Source organism: Spea bombifrons, chromosome 1 (assembly GCF_027358695.1).
Source record: "Spea bombifrons isolate aSpeBom1 chromosome 1, aSpeBom1.2.pri, whole genome shotgun sequence".
Lineage (NCBI taxonomy): Eukaryota > Metazoa > Chordata > Amphibia > Anura > Pelobatidae > Spea > Spea bombifrons.
The window spans coordinates 141,777,802-141,795,506 of NC_071087.1; the positions used below are offsets into that span (position 1 = coordinate 141,777,802).

Consider the following 17,705-nt stretch of genomic DNA (forward strand, 5'->3'; position numbering starts at 1 on the left):
GGTTTGTCTTAAATCATGGATACCTTACATCGCTACGACACAAGGGTTTGAAAAGTAAGTTTGCAGGAGAGTTGCAGTTTCATCTCACAGACTTTACTTTTCATTGTAAGGTAAGGTAACTGGTGAGCCTCTGCTGCGGGACCATTCCTTTAAAATGCACAATGAATTCAGAGAATTGAAGCCGTCTCGCTCCCACATACTCTATTGCTAACACTCTCTTTACAGAAAAGTTTTGAAATGGTCCATCTCAAACCTCAATACCTGTACAATAATATCATTAAATATTGATAATAAATCAGCAACACAGCAAAAAGATACATTCAAAACCTAAGATTTTGGACAAAACCATAAACCCAGGAATTCCAAATGCAGGTTTTGGAAGCAGAATCAGGCTGCTTTCACATTAATCCACTCAATTCACCCAAAATCTACCCCCCCTTTCCCTGTGCTCCCACCAAATACAAGTCTCTTATTCTATTAACAATATAGATGGAATCCAACAAGATCTTTTAAGTCATATTTTTAAGGCAAATGTATTTCATAGGTCTTTCCTCACATCAGTGTATCTGTTACAGGAAAGCACTTTTCTAGCAGTACAAAGTTTTATCACATATGTTCTTCTAGCCAAAGGCAACGGAACCATATGATAATGCTACCATCTGCTGTTCTTATGCCTGTATGTCTCCTAGTAGAAGCTTCTTGTTACTTTATTAATGGAAATGTAATTTTGTTTTAATTTTAGAAAACGAATGGTTGGAAGCCTGGAAAGAATATTGTGAACTTCAAATGATCTTAAAAATCTGTGCCCCCTAACGTATTTTTTAATTAAGTTAAAACCACGCACACTGTAATATTAGAAGCAAAAGCAACAAGCGTTGCTTCAATCAGACAGGATTTGTGTTTTGATTTACATACATGACCTTCAGCTCCTGTCCTACACAGGAGACGCATTCAACCGAGCGCATCTCCTGCTCGGGTGCAAGTGCTTAGTTTTCACCTCCATCCTGCAAGGTTTTCAGGTCTTCCATGCGTATTCGGTGCTCCCAATCATTTCAATGAGAGTACTTCCAAGCACAGCTCTATCCAGCCAAGGCGGGCGTGAAATATAGTATGTTCCTAACTTCCTATGCAGTTCTTTTTTTTTTTGTGGACAAGGTATAAATAATGCATATGTAGGTTGAAGCAGTCCCTTTAAATACTTTATTTGCACAATATTTTTCATAAGTAAATTCAAATTATTCAGACCCAACTGGATTGTTCTGGTGGGCACCACATGATACATGCTCTTTAGTAAGAAAGTAGATTAAAAACACTATGCCTATGTACCCAGTCACCCAACCCATAAAGAGTCAAGTGGCACCCACCAGCCCTTCTCCTACTATCCTACTTTTTTAGGGTACAAATTGTATGTATTAATACAAGAAAGATACTTTACATAGAATAAACTTCATTCTTACATTTAATCTCTCATTAGTCAAATATTAGTTTATAAATTTCAAATGAGAATTTGATCAGAAGAAGAGCCCGCTGAATCCTGTGACTCTGCATCTTCTTCTATGATGATCATATAAAAGCCATCACCCTCAACCCATCAAACAGTTGCCACCACAGGCTGATTTCCAACAAATTATTTTGGTGTAAAGAGTACCGTTTTCCAAAAACAGGTAATTGCAATAGTCCTGTATTCTGGTTAATTCTGATAAAACTCACAGTGGGCAGTGGAATATTGTAGTGGGTCGTGGCCTAGGGCACCTGGGTCCAGGGGAAGCGGGCGCTCTTCCGCGTGCGTTCTGTGCGTACACATTAAAAAGGTTACAGTAATGCCGTGGCAAGCATCTCACTTTAGCCCACACTGTTTTATTAAATGCTTCACAGCTGCTTCTCTCTCTCTGTTTCTTGTATTTTCCCTCTACACAGCAGATCAGATTTGAAAACAGTATTTCAAGTGTACATGCTGACAGAAAGACTGAAATGGTTAAAATCATGGGTTTTTTTTTTCTTTTTCTTTTTCACCCTGTAGAACTTACTGGAGCTTGGGTACTGATGCATAGATTTAATTACCAGGTGGGAGTTAATGTCAGATTACAAGAGAACAAAGGATTTGCTAAAAGCGACAATTGGGTGCTGTATTTTAATTAATTGCAGGGTATTATATGGCATTTCTGAAAGAACAGTGATATATATATATATATATATATATATATATATATATATATATATATATATATATATATATATATATATATATATATGCAACCTAAATTGGTAAAGTAAGCACACTAGTGAAACATTGTCCACTGCTGGGTTCAGTGTCTAAAGGATGGGTGTACCAGGAACACATGGAAATGTTTAAAACAGTTACACGTTACCTGATCTCAAATCCAAACATCCAAATGTATACACTGCAGCCCTCATACAATAATAATGTATTTTGCAAATCCAAATGCATCAGATACCCCTCTATATATCTGGCATGTTTCCTCTGCAGTGTGCATGCACAAGTTCCCATCATGATGGCTGGTGAAGGCACCTTCAGCTGCCCAAACTGGTGCCAACAGTGGACACTGAAGGAGTCGTTACGCTGCAGCGTCATCAGGAGCTATGAGGATTTTATTTAAAACAAAGTCAGGAATTCATATTAAAGTACCCAGAGAGTGTGCCTTGACGTGCAGATAAGCATATGTGCTTTGGCCAAAATACATGTAGATGGTTTTCTCAAGAAGCTTCCATACAGTATTGTGTTGCCCTATGAGGCATGATATCATCGACTATATTGCCTGATGACAGAAATCTGCCACAAGTTCCTGGTACAGAACGGCAAAATATAGATCATGAGCTGTTCCCTGTATCTTCTCAGATTGCAGGATGGATATGGGGTGGGTAGAATAATTACTCAGGTGCCATCCACCTCAGATCGTCTGCTAAGCAAAGGATCGCAGAATGAAATATCCATTGAGAGACTGTGGTAGTTTACATAATTGGGAAAGGAGAAAATACTTTCTGCATAATAAAGGAGCAAAATAGCCTTGAAATTTGCCCCTTTTCTGTGCCCCGGGTACTACTCCTGTGACGAGACCAGCTCAGACTCCCAGAGCAAAGACTCATCATAGGTCAACCTATTTAAGCAGAGTTAAGGTACTGTATGTTGTTTTACATAGATAGTTGGCAGACAAAGGTAGTAAAACCTCATAGCTGTCACTGGATGTCGGTGATATATCTCACCTGTTTTCTAAAATGTAGGACGGAGGGTCCATAGAGCCCAAACAGGTGCCTTTCCATATGTTTTATAGACGTCTACACTACTGAAGAAGGCCATCAAATGAATGCATGTATCAGAATGACAACGCCCCAACTACAGAGGATAAGATGTATTGTAGGGGAGAAGACAACATCCACGTTGCCAAGCAAAAAACACCAGCCAGTATTTACATTTTTACACTGTTAAAACAGGTGAATAATATTCCCGGGTACAGCGCATTACATACAACTCACCGTTTAGTGAAACGAACAGTATAGTGAACGAACCATTGATATGTGGAACATTTGGTATGTTCTACATATAATAAAACAGCGATTCAAGAGTTATTTACAGGCACGCGTTTCAAAGGCACTTTATTTTTCAGACTTTAGTCCATTGTCTTCGAATTCTGTGGAAACCAATCTAGCTCTCAAAGAGTCAAATCGCTTTGCATAAGAATAGACCTTTTTATGACATTCAAATGACAGATTGAGTGAAGCTTTAAATGGGTCAATAATTTAGCAAAAATTGTAAAGTTTCAGGTATAATAGTGAAATCTATTGTAAAGATTTATTATGTCCATAAACTTGAAAACCAGACGATTACAGTGCATGAAAGTGCCACATCCAGAGCTCTCTGTACCGTAGAACGGATCATGGTTGATTTACAGTATTTGGGAAATTGATGCTGAAAGGCAAATTCCCAAGTTGGGCTTTTATTTGAGCCGTTCACTAAAACACAATGGACCCTACAAATCGCATGTGATTTTTGATGCTGTCGGTTTAATATTTCTATAGCTCTGAACAGTTTAACCGTCACAGTAAAGGAGATCTCTATAGCAAAGCACAGACAAAGCTATCCTCGCTTTATACCCATGTACCCTTGCGGGAAATTAATATCTTCTTCAATTCCCAAACGGAGCTTGATTGCTTAGAGCAACTATCCAACTGGGGGTGTCTTGAAAGCTCTAAGATACCTAGCAGGTATTCTAATTAATGGTTCTTTTTTGTTATATCATGTTATAACTCAATCATGTTATATAGGATGAGATTTATATTTATAAACTGAAGATTGACAGACTGGAGGTTACAACCTGGACGTACCCATCGTTCTGGCCCTTTGTTAACCTGTAAGCACTGTATTAAGATGGTAAAACAGAATTATCCAAAGTACTTTTTGTTATAGACCTGCCCCATGTCTTTACAATGAGGTTATTTAGTCCAACGTATTACTTAACATGCCCCCCCATAAATAGGTTTAAACGGCATATATTTCTTCCTATATATATGTTAATATACCTATTGCTATACAAAAATGATGGCTGTGAAAGACTAAGTCCATGCAGCTACCTTCTTTAGTGCAATAATCCTAAAAAATAGGTTTATTTAAACCACTTAAGATAAAATACCGAACAGAAAATCTGAGATTATTGGAAAAGCTGATAAGGTTTATTCACAGAACGAAGGCTCCAGTTTAAGATTACAAAGATTCTCTCCATAGCCAAGTGTAGCTTGTTTATCAAATAGCTTTCCAAATGGTTTAATAGAGAGAGAAAACACAAAATAGCTAAAAGCATAATTTCCATCATTTTGTTTCCTTTTCGCAAAACTTCGATAATGTACATTGTGACGGTATGCGACAGGCTTTTCTATATTACCCTTTGTTAAATCATAGCATGAACTACCGTATTTGCTCGATTATAAGACGAGGTTTTTTTCAGAGCAAATGCTCTGAAAAATACCCCTCGTCTTATAATCGGGGTCGTCTTCTAATCAGACCTCAAATAGAGGTCTGATTATGAGACTAAGATCCAGATCCCCCGCACCGCTGCAGGGGACCTGGATCCTCCTGTCGTCGCCCCCCCCCCCCCAATTTAACGCCCCCCCCCCCACACACACCGGTGCTTCCGGAGGTGAAGTTGGCAGCGGAGGTTTGTATGCGTCCGTCGCAAATACCTTCCCCGACTGTCAGAGATCAGAGTTCCGGTGCGGGGAACTCTGATCTCTGACAGCCGGGGAAGGTATTTGCGACGGACGCATACAAACCCCCGCTGCCAACTCCACCTCCTTCCGGCTGCCGCGGAATGAGACGTCAACCCGCTGCCCCGGCAATACAGCAGGAAATTGGAGGCACCGGTAAGTAAGTGTGTGTGTGTGTGTGTGTGTGTGTGTGTGTGTGTGTGTGTGTGTGTGTGTGTGTGTGTGTGTGTGTGTGTGTGTGTGTAGGGCATTTCTGGAATGCCTTATACCCCTATATGCCACTCTGGCACTTAGGGGGTTAAAAGGCATATTATGGGGCAGAGTGGCATATAGGGAGGTATAAGGCATTTCAGGAGGCAGAGTGGCGTTAAGGGGGCATTTAATAGTGCACTCTGCCTCCTGAAATGCCTTATACCTCCCTATATGCCACTCTGCCCCATAATATGCCTTTTAACCCCCTAAATGCCAGAGTGGCATATAGGGGTATAAGGCATTTCTGGAGGCAGAGTGCTCTATATAATGCCTTTTAACTCCCTTAATGCCACTCTGCCTCCTGGAATGCCTTATACCTCCCTATATGCCACTCTGCCCCATAATATGCATTTTAACCCCCTAAATGCCAGAATGGGATATAGGGGTATAAGGCATTTCTGGAGGCAGAGTGGCACATAGGGGGTCAAAAGGCATACCATAGGGCACAGTGGCATATAGAGGGTTAAAAGGCATATCATGGGCCACAGTGCCATATTGGTGTGGCAAGCCTGGGGGCAGATGTGTGTAACTGGGGGACAGGTTGGAAAATACAAGAAATAAAAACAAAAAAAAATATTTTTTTCAATCATAGCTTTTATTAAAAAAAATAGTTTACATGAATTAACATTTACTGGTAAAACTTTTTTCCTTTGGGGTCGTCTTATATTCAGGCTTTTTCTTTTTTTCCTAAGTTAATATTCAGATTTTGGGGGGTCGTCTTATAATCAGGGTCGTCTTATAATCGAGCAAATACGGTATGTCAGCCGTGAAGGGTGAGGATTCAGTTACTGGAAGTAGATATCGCCTTCATTGAGAGATGGCATCTCGCTGCTTTCCGCAAGTAATATAATCTACAGTGCCGGCCTTAACCTGCGTGAATAAAAAGCTTTGGAAGGAGTTTTTCTTTTTCTTCATAACTGACATTTTCTAACCCGCGCTTAAAAATATTCTTACATATGCATTGCTAAGTATCTCTTCCCCAATATGCCCATTCATTATTTTAGTTATTCAGGGCTGCAAGTTTTGATAAATAAAAAAGGAATATTCTATAGATTAGACGTGCCCTTTAATCATGTTTCTAAAAAAAATGGTTATGACGATAAAGGAAAGAAACAAAATACAAAAGCGGCATGTAGTGCGCATTTAAACGTAGTGCAGATTTAATGAGAAACTTATTACCAACTCAGATTCCTACCTTATGTAATATATAGTTTCTCACCTTAGTATAGACTAAAACAGTTTTTTTTGTTATGTGGTAAATACTGGTATCTAGAGTTTGAGGCTGATGTGCAACCTGCTAAACAAATGAGAAACAAGGGAGCTTATAACAACTAACTAGGATCAATGAAATATATAAAAACTTTTTGAAGTTTGAAGCATTGAAGAATTTGTATTGCAGGTACGCTTGTTAAAACTTCCTATATAAGCTAATTTCAGTTTGCTTTTTTGAAGGAAAATGGGAAATTCACTATATGACCATCACACTCATATGAACTTATTGGGTATCCCATTCCAAGACTATGGTAATTAATATGTAGATGGTCTCCTCTTTGCAGCTATAATCGCTTCCACTCTCTTGGGAAGGCTTTCCACAAGATTTTGTAGCATTTCTCTGGGAATTTATGCCCATTCATCCAGTAGAGAATTTGTGAGGCCAAGGACTGATGTTGGATGAGAAGGCCTCGCTCGTAATCTCCCCAGTTCATCCCAAAGGTGTTTGATGGGGTTGAGGTCAGGGTTCTGTGCGGCCAGTCAAGTTCTTCCACACCAAACTCATCCAACCATGCCTTTATGGACCTCGCTTTGTACACTGGGGCACAGTCATGCTGGAATAGAATTGGGCCTTCTCCAAACTATTCCCACAAACTTGGAAGCATAGCATTGTCCAAAATGTCTTGGCATGCTGTAGCTTTAATATTACTATTCACTTGAACTGGCTACAGTTACGGTTTATATGAAGTGTGACAGCAAAGCAGTTAGCTACAGTATTCAGTAAATCATCCAAAGACTCAGTGATGCCCAGAAACGTGTTCTCAAGGGGAAAATATATATAATACTCTTCAGCTATTACAATCACAACTGAATAAATGAACATTCATTTATTTCAGTTTCTGGAGACATGCATCACTGTTTTAATCAATGCTAAAAAAATCTAAATTAGATATTTTAACAATTAACATAAATAAGAGTGGTTCCCTGCAATAATTTTTAAATATCATTGTCACTGGAGACCGGTGGTATTCCTGACAGTCCACTTCTTGCTTACTTAGAATATTATATATATCCAGATCGATCTGTAACTAAAATCTGGCTTAACGTTAAGATCTCTGGAACACCCCAGCTCCAAACAATGCTTACTTTCACAGTTTACTTTTTATAGTTTTCTGTATTATTAGAGATGAAGGTTTGACATTATTCCAGTTGGAAATAAGTGGCTATTGAACACTATATATATGATAGTTAACGTCAAGACAAAATCCTTGAAAACCCCAACTGAGTAACACGATGCATCATTTTCTTCATGTGTTTATGGGCAGTAGCTATGGTATATCGCACACGATAATAACCGGCAGTAGAGGCTTCATTCGTTGGCCATAGTTATAACTTTCAGTCAGGATTCTATCCTGACTGCAGGATCTTTGAAGTGTAACCCTTTGTTTCATATGATTTACCTATTTCAACCACCAGGGGTCACTCTACCTGGCAATTGTCTGGTCTGACTTTAACCTGGACTTACCTGATTACCAGGCCTATATCTGGCCCGTCCCCTGTTTGTTAGGTGCCTTTACATTAAGACTGTCATGATCTTACAGGCGGTGTAATCTAGCTCCTGATATCCTGTGATCTAACCTGCATTTACCTGACTAAAGAACCTGGTTCCATTGGAATGAAGATTACTAGACTCAAGTTCCTCAACTACAGAAGCCTGTGTATCTTTATAAGAAGTCTTATTGGAACATCAACTCTGCTGCTGTCACACCAATACTCCTTATAGATCCAATATCTCACTTGGACTTCAGCTATTAACTCTGGGGTAAAAGAACTGTAATCACCGGTGTATATGGTGTATATCTGCCTACCTGCTTTCATGAGCTGTTGTTACTATGACAGTTCCAATTGGATTTTCTCATAGACTTCACGCTATGAACTTTCATGTTCTTTATTTTATGCTTTGCTTTATGAATTGTCTTCAACAAAAGATATATCATTTATCTGTCTTGGATTAACTAATCTGTCTCTGGACAACTGTGTGCCTTATTTTCCTTTTGTACTTGGTTCTCATTATGAATTAACCGTTAACCCTGAGCTGACTATTTCCTGACCTGGTAAGGTTCATGACACTTTCTGTATAAATATCATACCTCATTGACAAATTAGCACCCACTCAGTTTCACAAAGTTGCAATTTTTCATCATATTGTGACCTGTACTAAGTAGTCAAAACTTTGTCCAACCCTGATCTGTATAAACTGATATGGTGTCACTCGATAGGTCCCCATTCTGTATATTAGACACCTCCTGACACAAATCTGAAAACATGTGGGTTGGAGAGGGGTGTGGCCAGCACACAAAATGGGTGGGACTGGCCCCCATAAATGGGCAGGGTTAGAGGTATGGCTATGAGCCCACCTTACCCAAAGTGCCACCTTGGAATGTCGCAAGTTAGCCATGTGAGAGCTGCGATGGCGGTCTGTGCTGCAACATTAATTAATTTTACATCTCCCTGGGCTGGTCACAGGAGGTTGGATGATCTCCCCAACCGCCCATAATCCCCACTGCAGTGGGGCAGCAACCTGGGACAGCAGGATTAGTCCCCAAAAATTGGGACTATGATGCAAAAAAACACTGTTGGGTGGTATGTGTATATAATTAAACCTAGAACTTTTTTTTTTTTTTTTTTTTTTTTTTTTTTAATCAACCTTACTATGTCTCTCTGAATCAGGGCCGGCCTTTGGGGTGTGCGACCTGTGCGACCGCACAGGGCGCCACACTCCAGGGGGCGCCGCCGCCGCCGCCGGGTCCTCCCCCGCCGCCGCCGCCGCGGGGTCCTCCGCCGCCGCCGCGGGGTCCTCCTCCGCTGCCGCTGCCGCCGCCGCGGGGTCCTCCTCCGCTGCCGCCCCCTCTGCACCTAAATGAAAACGTTGTTTTTTTTGTTGTTGGTTTTTTTAACTTTATTTAATAACCTCCATGTTAAATAAAGTTTTTTTTAACTTTATTTAACATGGAGGATGTTAAATAAAGTTAAAAAAACCAACAACAAAAAAAACAACGTTTTCATTTAGGTGCAGCGGGGGCGGCGGAGGAGGAGGACCCCGCGGCGGCGGCAGCGGAGGAGGACCCCGCGGCGGCGGCGGCGGTGGCAGCGGAGGACCCCGCGGCGGCGGAGGACCCCGTGGCGGCGGCGGCAGCAGCGGCGGCGGTGGAGGACCCGGCGGCGGCGCCCCCTGGAGTGTGGCGCCCTGTGCGGTTTGAAGGGGCAGAGGGGGGGTAGTTTGAAGGGGCAGAGGGGGGGTAGTTTGAAGGGGCAGGGGGGGGTAGTTTGAAGGGGCAGGGGGGGTAGTTTGAAGGGGCAGAGGGGGGGTAGTTTGAAGGGGCAGAGGGGGGGTAGTTTGAAGGGGCAGAGGGGGGGGTAGTTTGAAGGGGCGGGGGGGGTAGTTTGAAGGGGCGGGGGGGGTAGTTTGAAGGGGCGGGGGGGGTAGTTTGAAGGGGCAGAGGGGGGGTAGTGAGGGGGGGCGCCAGAGGAGTAGTTCGCACAGGGCGCCGGAACACCTAAGGCCGGCTCTGCTCTGAATTAACACACAATTCATCTTTAAAACAGGAGCCATGGTTTACACTGACATTGCAATTCTAAGTCAGCAATAACTACTATTTAATTTCCTTGTCGATTCAGATTTAAGCACGCCTCGCACACACATTTATACAGGTGCAGAAAATTGATGTTATTACAAGCCATCAGGAAATACCCACAGAGACTTACAGAATCATTTGAAGGTTTTGTTAAGCAGCTGTGCCTTGTAATTGATTTTGTGCAATTTAAAACAGATGCAGATATGGGGTGCTGAATGTTAACACACAGCCGGATGAATGGGAAGAAAAGACAACTGCTGCCGAAGAGGATTTCAATCACTACAACGCATTGTTCATTTTAAGTATTGCCTGCATACACACCCGTGAAATCATTCATGCCTTAGGTGGCACTCCAGTTCTTCACTTCCAGACAGATCCTTGGAGAGTGTTCCAATATTGTTATTAGACATGGATTAAAAATAGCATGTCACACACTTTGAGAAAATGACCTGCATATTGTAACAATTATTAGTCTTTTTGATTCCGCGTAGTTAATTGTCTCCTGTTGATTAATGTTCTTACAACTTTTAAGACTACCAGCAGCCCTTGCTTCATATTCACAGCCCAAAGAGTTACATTAATCACTGATTTTTTCAGCCCAGATAAAAAAAAATACAAAAAGCTCTGGATAGCTGTATCTGGGACAAAAAGCTGTAAAACAGATCTCCCATCACACATTTGATATTCTAAAGGTCCTAGTTACATGTAAAACAGAGAGAAAACAAAAGGCTAGACAGATAGATTAGATTCTTTAAGCGCTTAAGTTACAGATGCTTAGATATGGCAGACAGGACTGCAAGCAAAGTATGAATGCCTAAAGTGAGCTGTTGGTTACAAACTAAATGACCAACATTAACACAGATATCACTGTAGTCTTAGATACATATATAAAGTGTATTCACAAACAAGACAAATACCAGTGATGTCCACATTACTGACCCACCGCAGAGATGGTACATATTCCATTTTGGGCTCACCCTCATAAAGTAGTCTATTACTTCTCCCCAACTGACACTGGCCGCTCATTGTATTATCATATCTTTGTGATGCAGTCAGTTGGATACATTACTAGTGGCTCCAACTGGATAGTAATAAGACTGAGGTTTTATAATAGGCTCAGATTGCTGTTCCCAAAAGTTGCAGGTTTTACTCAATCTTCCTCTTAGTTTCTAGTAAGGCTGTGTGAGGTTATTATCAGCAAATGACCCCAGAGTACAGTTATCTTTGAAGCAGGATTTTACTATTTTAGGATGCCCCAAAGATTGGGCTGGAGTTCATGTTAGTTTTGAGTTTCCATGCTTTATGTCTACAAGTCTGGGCAATGGACATACAGTATGCACAACCTCGCCTCTTGTTATTTTATGGACTCACCATGAGCTTCCAGTTGACTTTTCAACTTTGAAACATTTTACCAACTTCAGTGAGCATTATGAAGAGTCACCCCCACCGAGCTTCTCCTGGAATAAGTTGCTGAGATGGCCCCGCCAGTACATTGTCAGTCTATATTCACAAAGGTTCAAGCTGTGTTGAACTGGCTAGAGAACAAGAGCTACTTGCTATTCCATGTTATTCCACGACATTTCATGTCAACCTGTGAGGCCGACTCCAGTTATAACTCACAGTTAGTTGCAATGAAACGTTTAGTAATTTGTCTATTTACAAAAAGTGGGGCTGGCAGGTAGGGCCGTCGAGTTGACCCAGATAAAGTACTATAGAGCAGATATTGATTACATCTTACTGTTGCAACAACTCACAAGAAAATTAAAGGAATTATTTTGGGACAAATGTATTTTTTTGAACTCTTAAAAGTTTCTTTATATTCAACATTTATTTCCTGGGATTGCTTAAGAAAATGTACAGGTAACAGGAGTATCCCATATTGGAGTCAATTCAACATTGTGATGTTGATCATGCAAATGCCTGTTTTCTTTTCAGGCGCACTTTCAGCCTAAAAAAGTAATAAATCAAATGAAAATTGGTAATTACTTGTATTACAATTTATCTTACTTGCTGTGTGATTGTTTCCCATGGCCCATGTAATAATCGAGGTCTATAGCAGTTATGAACGCTTTGCCACACCTCCTCCAGAGTTAGAGGTCTTCCATCTGTACACATCAAACAAAGAAAAAAGAAAAACATATATAAAAATACAAGGATAAAACCTCAGACCCACCCTCACAGAATATAAAGGAAACTTTTTTAACACACGTTGGAGTCCATTTTGCATGGACTCCAATGTCATTTACTGCATGCATTATTTGTTGGTGGAGTCCTGCCTCCTTTATCTCCTTCTCAGCAGCCAATCACATGTACGCTAGCAAAAGATCTGTTTTCCGACAGAATGCATGTGATTGGATACTGTGACTCCCATCAAATAGGACTTCTACTGGGCACGTGCAAGAAGCATACAGAGGTATGCCCCTGATTTCAATTGAGGCAGCAGGGGAAGTCTCTTTAACTTAATAATGCATGTACATAAATGCGTGCAATAAAATGCATTGGACTCCGTGTAAAATGAATTACAATACACATTTGACGGAATGAAAATAGGACTGTAGTGTTTCTGGCAGATTTCGCTGTGGAGATAATAATCTAAAGCATCAGCGTTGCATCAGACATACAAATAAAAGCAATGATCTGGAAACAGACTTATTTACGTGCATTTGTGCGAGGCACTGGTGCGGATCATCACTAAGTGCGATAAACTTGGGGGTCTCTTATACTGGACTGTTAGGATGGGACTAAAATGTGACTTTGCATCTACTTACACAATGTTAGAGTAGAGTAGGTGGATATTCTAGTTAAGAATAATTCATTCAGAACTGCTGACATGCAGGTTGCGTTCAGATAAATGGTGGAGCATCAGCTTTAGCAGCAGATGTGATAAAAATCAATATTAATTAAAGAGTAATCCGAGCCCCTTTTGCCATTCTTTTACAAAATGAACGACACTTAGTGGTGGTTTTAGAAATAACATAAAAAATGTATACAAAATTCAGAGAAAAGGAAGGGATATTGTAAGCCTAGTGACTTAAAATAAGGAATAACCCTTAAAGGTCACATATTATCCATACAATATACGTTTACATAAAAGTATATGCTATGCTATTTTTTATACACAGCGTGATTTTATAAACTGACCTATAACTTCTATGACATCATTTTATATTTTTGATGTGTTTAGTTGCCAAAATGTTAGAGGTTTTATGGGCTGCACGCGTAGAACCCTTCGTTAATTAATTAAGTAAGGTACCCCCGAGACAGTCTAACGGGATGTAATGTTGTCAAAAGGTGAAGCTGGCAGTTTTTACAAGAGGGGATAGGATGGAAACATTTAAAAACATAAAGGGATTCAACATAGAGCAAGAGGGATATATTGCATATTTCAAAAAATTAAAAAAGACAAGAGGCAGTCTAAAACTATGCGGTCTGACGGTTATATGTAATGTAAAGACATATTACTTTACGGAGGGTAGATAAGTGGAAAAGCCTCCCATCAGAAGTGGTACAGGGAATTTAAACATGCATGGGGTAGGCATAAGGCTACCATGAATATAAGACAAGACCAAGGACCCAATAAATTATCCTGGGAAACGTTAAAACTAGATGGACCAAATGGTTCTTTTCTGCTGTGAAATGTTACGTTTCCACATGTTTTGCAGCATGTTCTAATCTCTGTAGCGTACACCTGCAATAACAGGCTGTGAAAAAGAGCGTGCGCTGCTCTGTTTGGCTGCGCCTATGTTGCTGGATTCATTGGCCTCCAGATGTGTATAATTAAACATACGTGTAAACATTAATGTCCCAGCCTTCCTCTGGGAGTCTCATATGCATATTGCAAAGGTGTAGACGGGGAAGAGCCAAGGTTCTTTAGCTACAGGAGGGAACCGTTTATGAGCAGAAATCATGCTTCAGGGAACAGTTACTGGAAGCGAACTGTAAGTGGAGCTCTTGATACACAATACGGCAGTGGCACAGAAGCTCGAGCTCGCACCTAAACACGCAGATACAAGCAGTCATGTTTCAACACCTCCGACTCCCAGATGCTGACAAGCTAAACAACTTGTTTTGTCTCTCAGAGCTTTTCTGTGGTGATTAACTGCTTATGGTGAATGCTAATTATAGCAGAGACTGTTTTATAGCATTTATCGTTTACATTTTTATGGGGATTTTAGCCATTTATGCAGCTTGTTTTGTTGAGTTTCTCTTGAGAACAGATATGCACAAATAATTACTAGGGTGACTCTATGTATGCCTGAGCTGTTATTTGTAAACCCCAACATGTTTGCAATGTTGTATAATCGGTGACATTACATGTGTAAGCCTACAGAGAAACAATGGATTTTATCACTACTCAGACTCTCTCTCTGACAGGATTTTTCCCGACGGGTAGTTTGGGACGTGTGTATGTGTATATATATATATATATATATATATATATATATATATATATATATATATATATATATATATATATATATATATATATATATATGTATATGTATTTATACATACACACACACAACCCATTCAGCCATAACATTATGACCACCTGCCTAATATTGTGTAGGTTCCTCTTTTGCCACCAAAACAGCCCTGACCCGTCGAGACATGAACTCCACTAGACCTCTGAAGGTGTGCTGTGTGATTCGGCACCAAGATGTTGCAGCAGATCCTTTAAGTCCTGTAAGTTGAGAGGTGGGGCCTCGATGGATGCATCCTGGTGCTGTGTGTTCTCCAGGTAAGTGATACACACACACCCAGTCGTCCACGTGATGTAAAAGACCTGGCCACCTTCTTCCATTGCTCCGTGGTCCAGTTCTTATGCTCACGTGCCCATTGTAGGTGCTTTAGGCAGTGGACGGGGGTCAGCATGGGCACCCTGACATACTTGCTCATAAGCAACCAGCTGTGATGCACTGTGTGTTCTGACACCTTTCTATCAGAACCAGCATTGCCTTTTTCAGAAATTTGGGCTACAGTAGCTCATCTGTTGGATTTCACCACATGGGTCAGTCTTTGCCCCCCACATGCATCAATGAGCCTTGGCCACCCATGACTCTGTTGCCAGGTCACTGCTTTGCCTTCCTTGGGCCACTTTTGATAGTTACTGACCACTGCAGACTGGGAACACCCCACAACAGCTGCAGTTTGGGAGATGCTCTGATGGTCATCTAGCCATCAGAATTTGGCCCTTGTCAAACTCGTTCAGATCCTTACGCTTGCCTATTTTTCCTGCTTCTAACACATCAACTTTGAGTATGAAATGTTCACTTGCTGCCTTATTTATCTCACATTGACACGTGCCATGATAACAAGATTATCACTGTTGTTCCACTGTCGGTGGTCATAATGTTATGGTTGATCGGTGTCTATATTTTTTTATATATATATATATATATAGATATATATATATATATCTATATATATATATATACACACACACACATACACCTAAACACACACACGCATACTACATTCCCACTAGTGAAAATGTCTAGTTCATATTTATTTTTTAGGCTGCATATTATGGGGGTGTTTGGTGTTTCTCCCTGGGTAAGGTCAGTACAGATTTTATCTTCTTCCATTTGCCACATCTGTTGTTAGATACACCGGAGATGAGCTATGATGTCGACGTATGACGATCCCGAGTGCATCATGATTGTGAGAAGGGGACCAGCAAATTATTTTCCATGTTTACGTTCTGTACTGTTGCTTCCACTCTGAGATAAACACTTCTGTTCACAAGTATCACTGCTGGCCCCCTTCTCACAATCATAATGCACTCGGGATCCTATCTCACACACTCTGCTTTATTTACCTTCTCCCACTTTATTAACTTCTTACCCGCTGGCTGCTAGCCTTAATCTTCTAAATCTCCTCTTCATTCAAACTCTACCACTCAAAGCTTCTCCCCTCCACCCTACTTTTTAGGGGTAAATCAGAGATCCAGACTAAACCTGAGATTGTAGCTAAAACATGGAATTCATATGTCCCCCATTAATAAATCAACTACATTGATGGAAGCAAGGCGGCCAGGAGGCTAGCAATCATAACCAGTTACCAGAAGCAACAATATTCAGTTTGAGTTAAGATTAAGCAATAACCCTCATGCAGCATCTGACCTAGCCGTGATCTTTTTATTCGTTTAAAAGTGGAAGTATACATTTAATAAACTGCACACTGATCTTGTGGTAGTTAACCACATTATCTTATGCCAGCCGTGGCCTGCACTGAAACACAACCCAAATGATTTTATTTGAGCACTTAAATGCGATTGCATTTTAAAAGGCTATTAAATATATCATCTCCTACTACTGTGTTTATATATTAAACTATTATATTACGCTCTGGGCTAGTGCTGCTAAAAAAACTTTAACATTAGAAAATGTAAAAAATAAATACTAATAAAAATCTTTACATCCATATGTTACAGGCAAGCTGTGAAAGTTCAATACCAAGCCTGAAAATGATGTCAAAACTATAGAATCCATCCAATGCCCTGGCATGCTATACATTGCCTGAAGCTGCAGAAGTAAAAGAAAATATTCTATTTGTGATTGTATATCACCTTTTGTATCACCTTTATTCAGCATACTAGTATTTGTGTCATTCTGCTACACGTGGAGAATAATAAACTTATGTTTAATATATTTAAAAAAATGTTGTTTCCTCTTTAAAGGAACATTCCAGCCATACGCTGTTTAGTGCATATGAAATGGGGTGGTCCCTTTAAAGTTTCATGTGTTTCCCCCTTGCACACACAAGGGATTCTTTAGAATGCATTTGCCTCTTTCCCCAGCCAAACATTTCTCCTGCAACCAAGTAATATACTTACCACCAGTCAACTCCAGGGTCGGCAAAGTGAGGGTCCCCAGGGGGAGGCCTAACAAGATCCCCATGCGCATAGACTTTCCAGCTTTAAACAGCCGAAATTGGACCACAGAGCTAAGCCACTTTTATTTTTTCCCCACAGGTTAAATAAAGTATATGCAAATAATTACGTTCGTTGGTTAGGCTGACTGCGACTCTCGAATGTCCCTTTAACTATGCATTTTTCAGAGTAAACCCAGCTTCTTTTCTGTAGGGCTTACTGAGGTTGAACCTTCACAACATGTATTGTGATATCAAGGAGCTGAAATGTTCACCTCTCCTGTAAGCTTTCGGTTTAGTGTCTGTACCCCAAATGTAATATTATGCTATACAGTAACATGTGCAATAATAATGTCAATAATTGGGTTATGGTAAAATATACATATATATATTTATTTTTATTTTTTTATTTTTTTTTTATTAATATTACACTACAAAACCTTATGCTGCCATTAAACATTATGCATTGAAATAAACTTAAGTAAAATATATCAGTCTACAGTATGGGGCACAACA

The 17,705-nt window shown here is 40.3% G+C and overlaps 1 protein-coding gene across 2 annotated transcripts in view; it reads right to left on the minus strand.

Annotated features, from left to right (window-relative positions):
* ATG10 (autophagy related 10) overlaps positions 1 to 17,705 on the minus strand; it is a 43,311-nt gene that overhangs the window by 2,133 nt on the left and 23,473 nt on the right. For both annotated transcript variants that reach the window (XM_053475233.1, XM_053475227.1), the window contains exon 5: positions 12,324 to 12,421. In XM_053475233.1, coding sequence (XP_053331208.1) covers positions 12,324 to 12,421 — 98 coding nt within the window. The remainder of the gene's footprint in view (positions 1 to 12,323; positions 12,422 to 17,705) is intronic.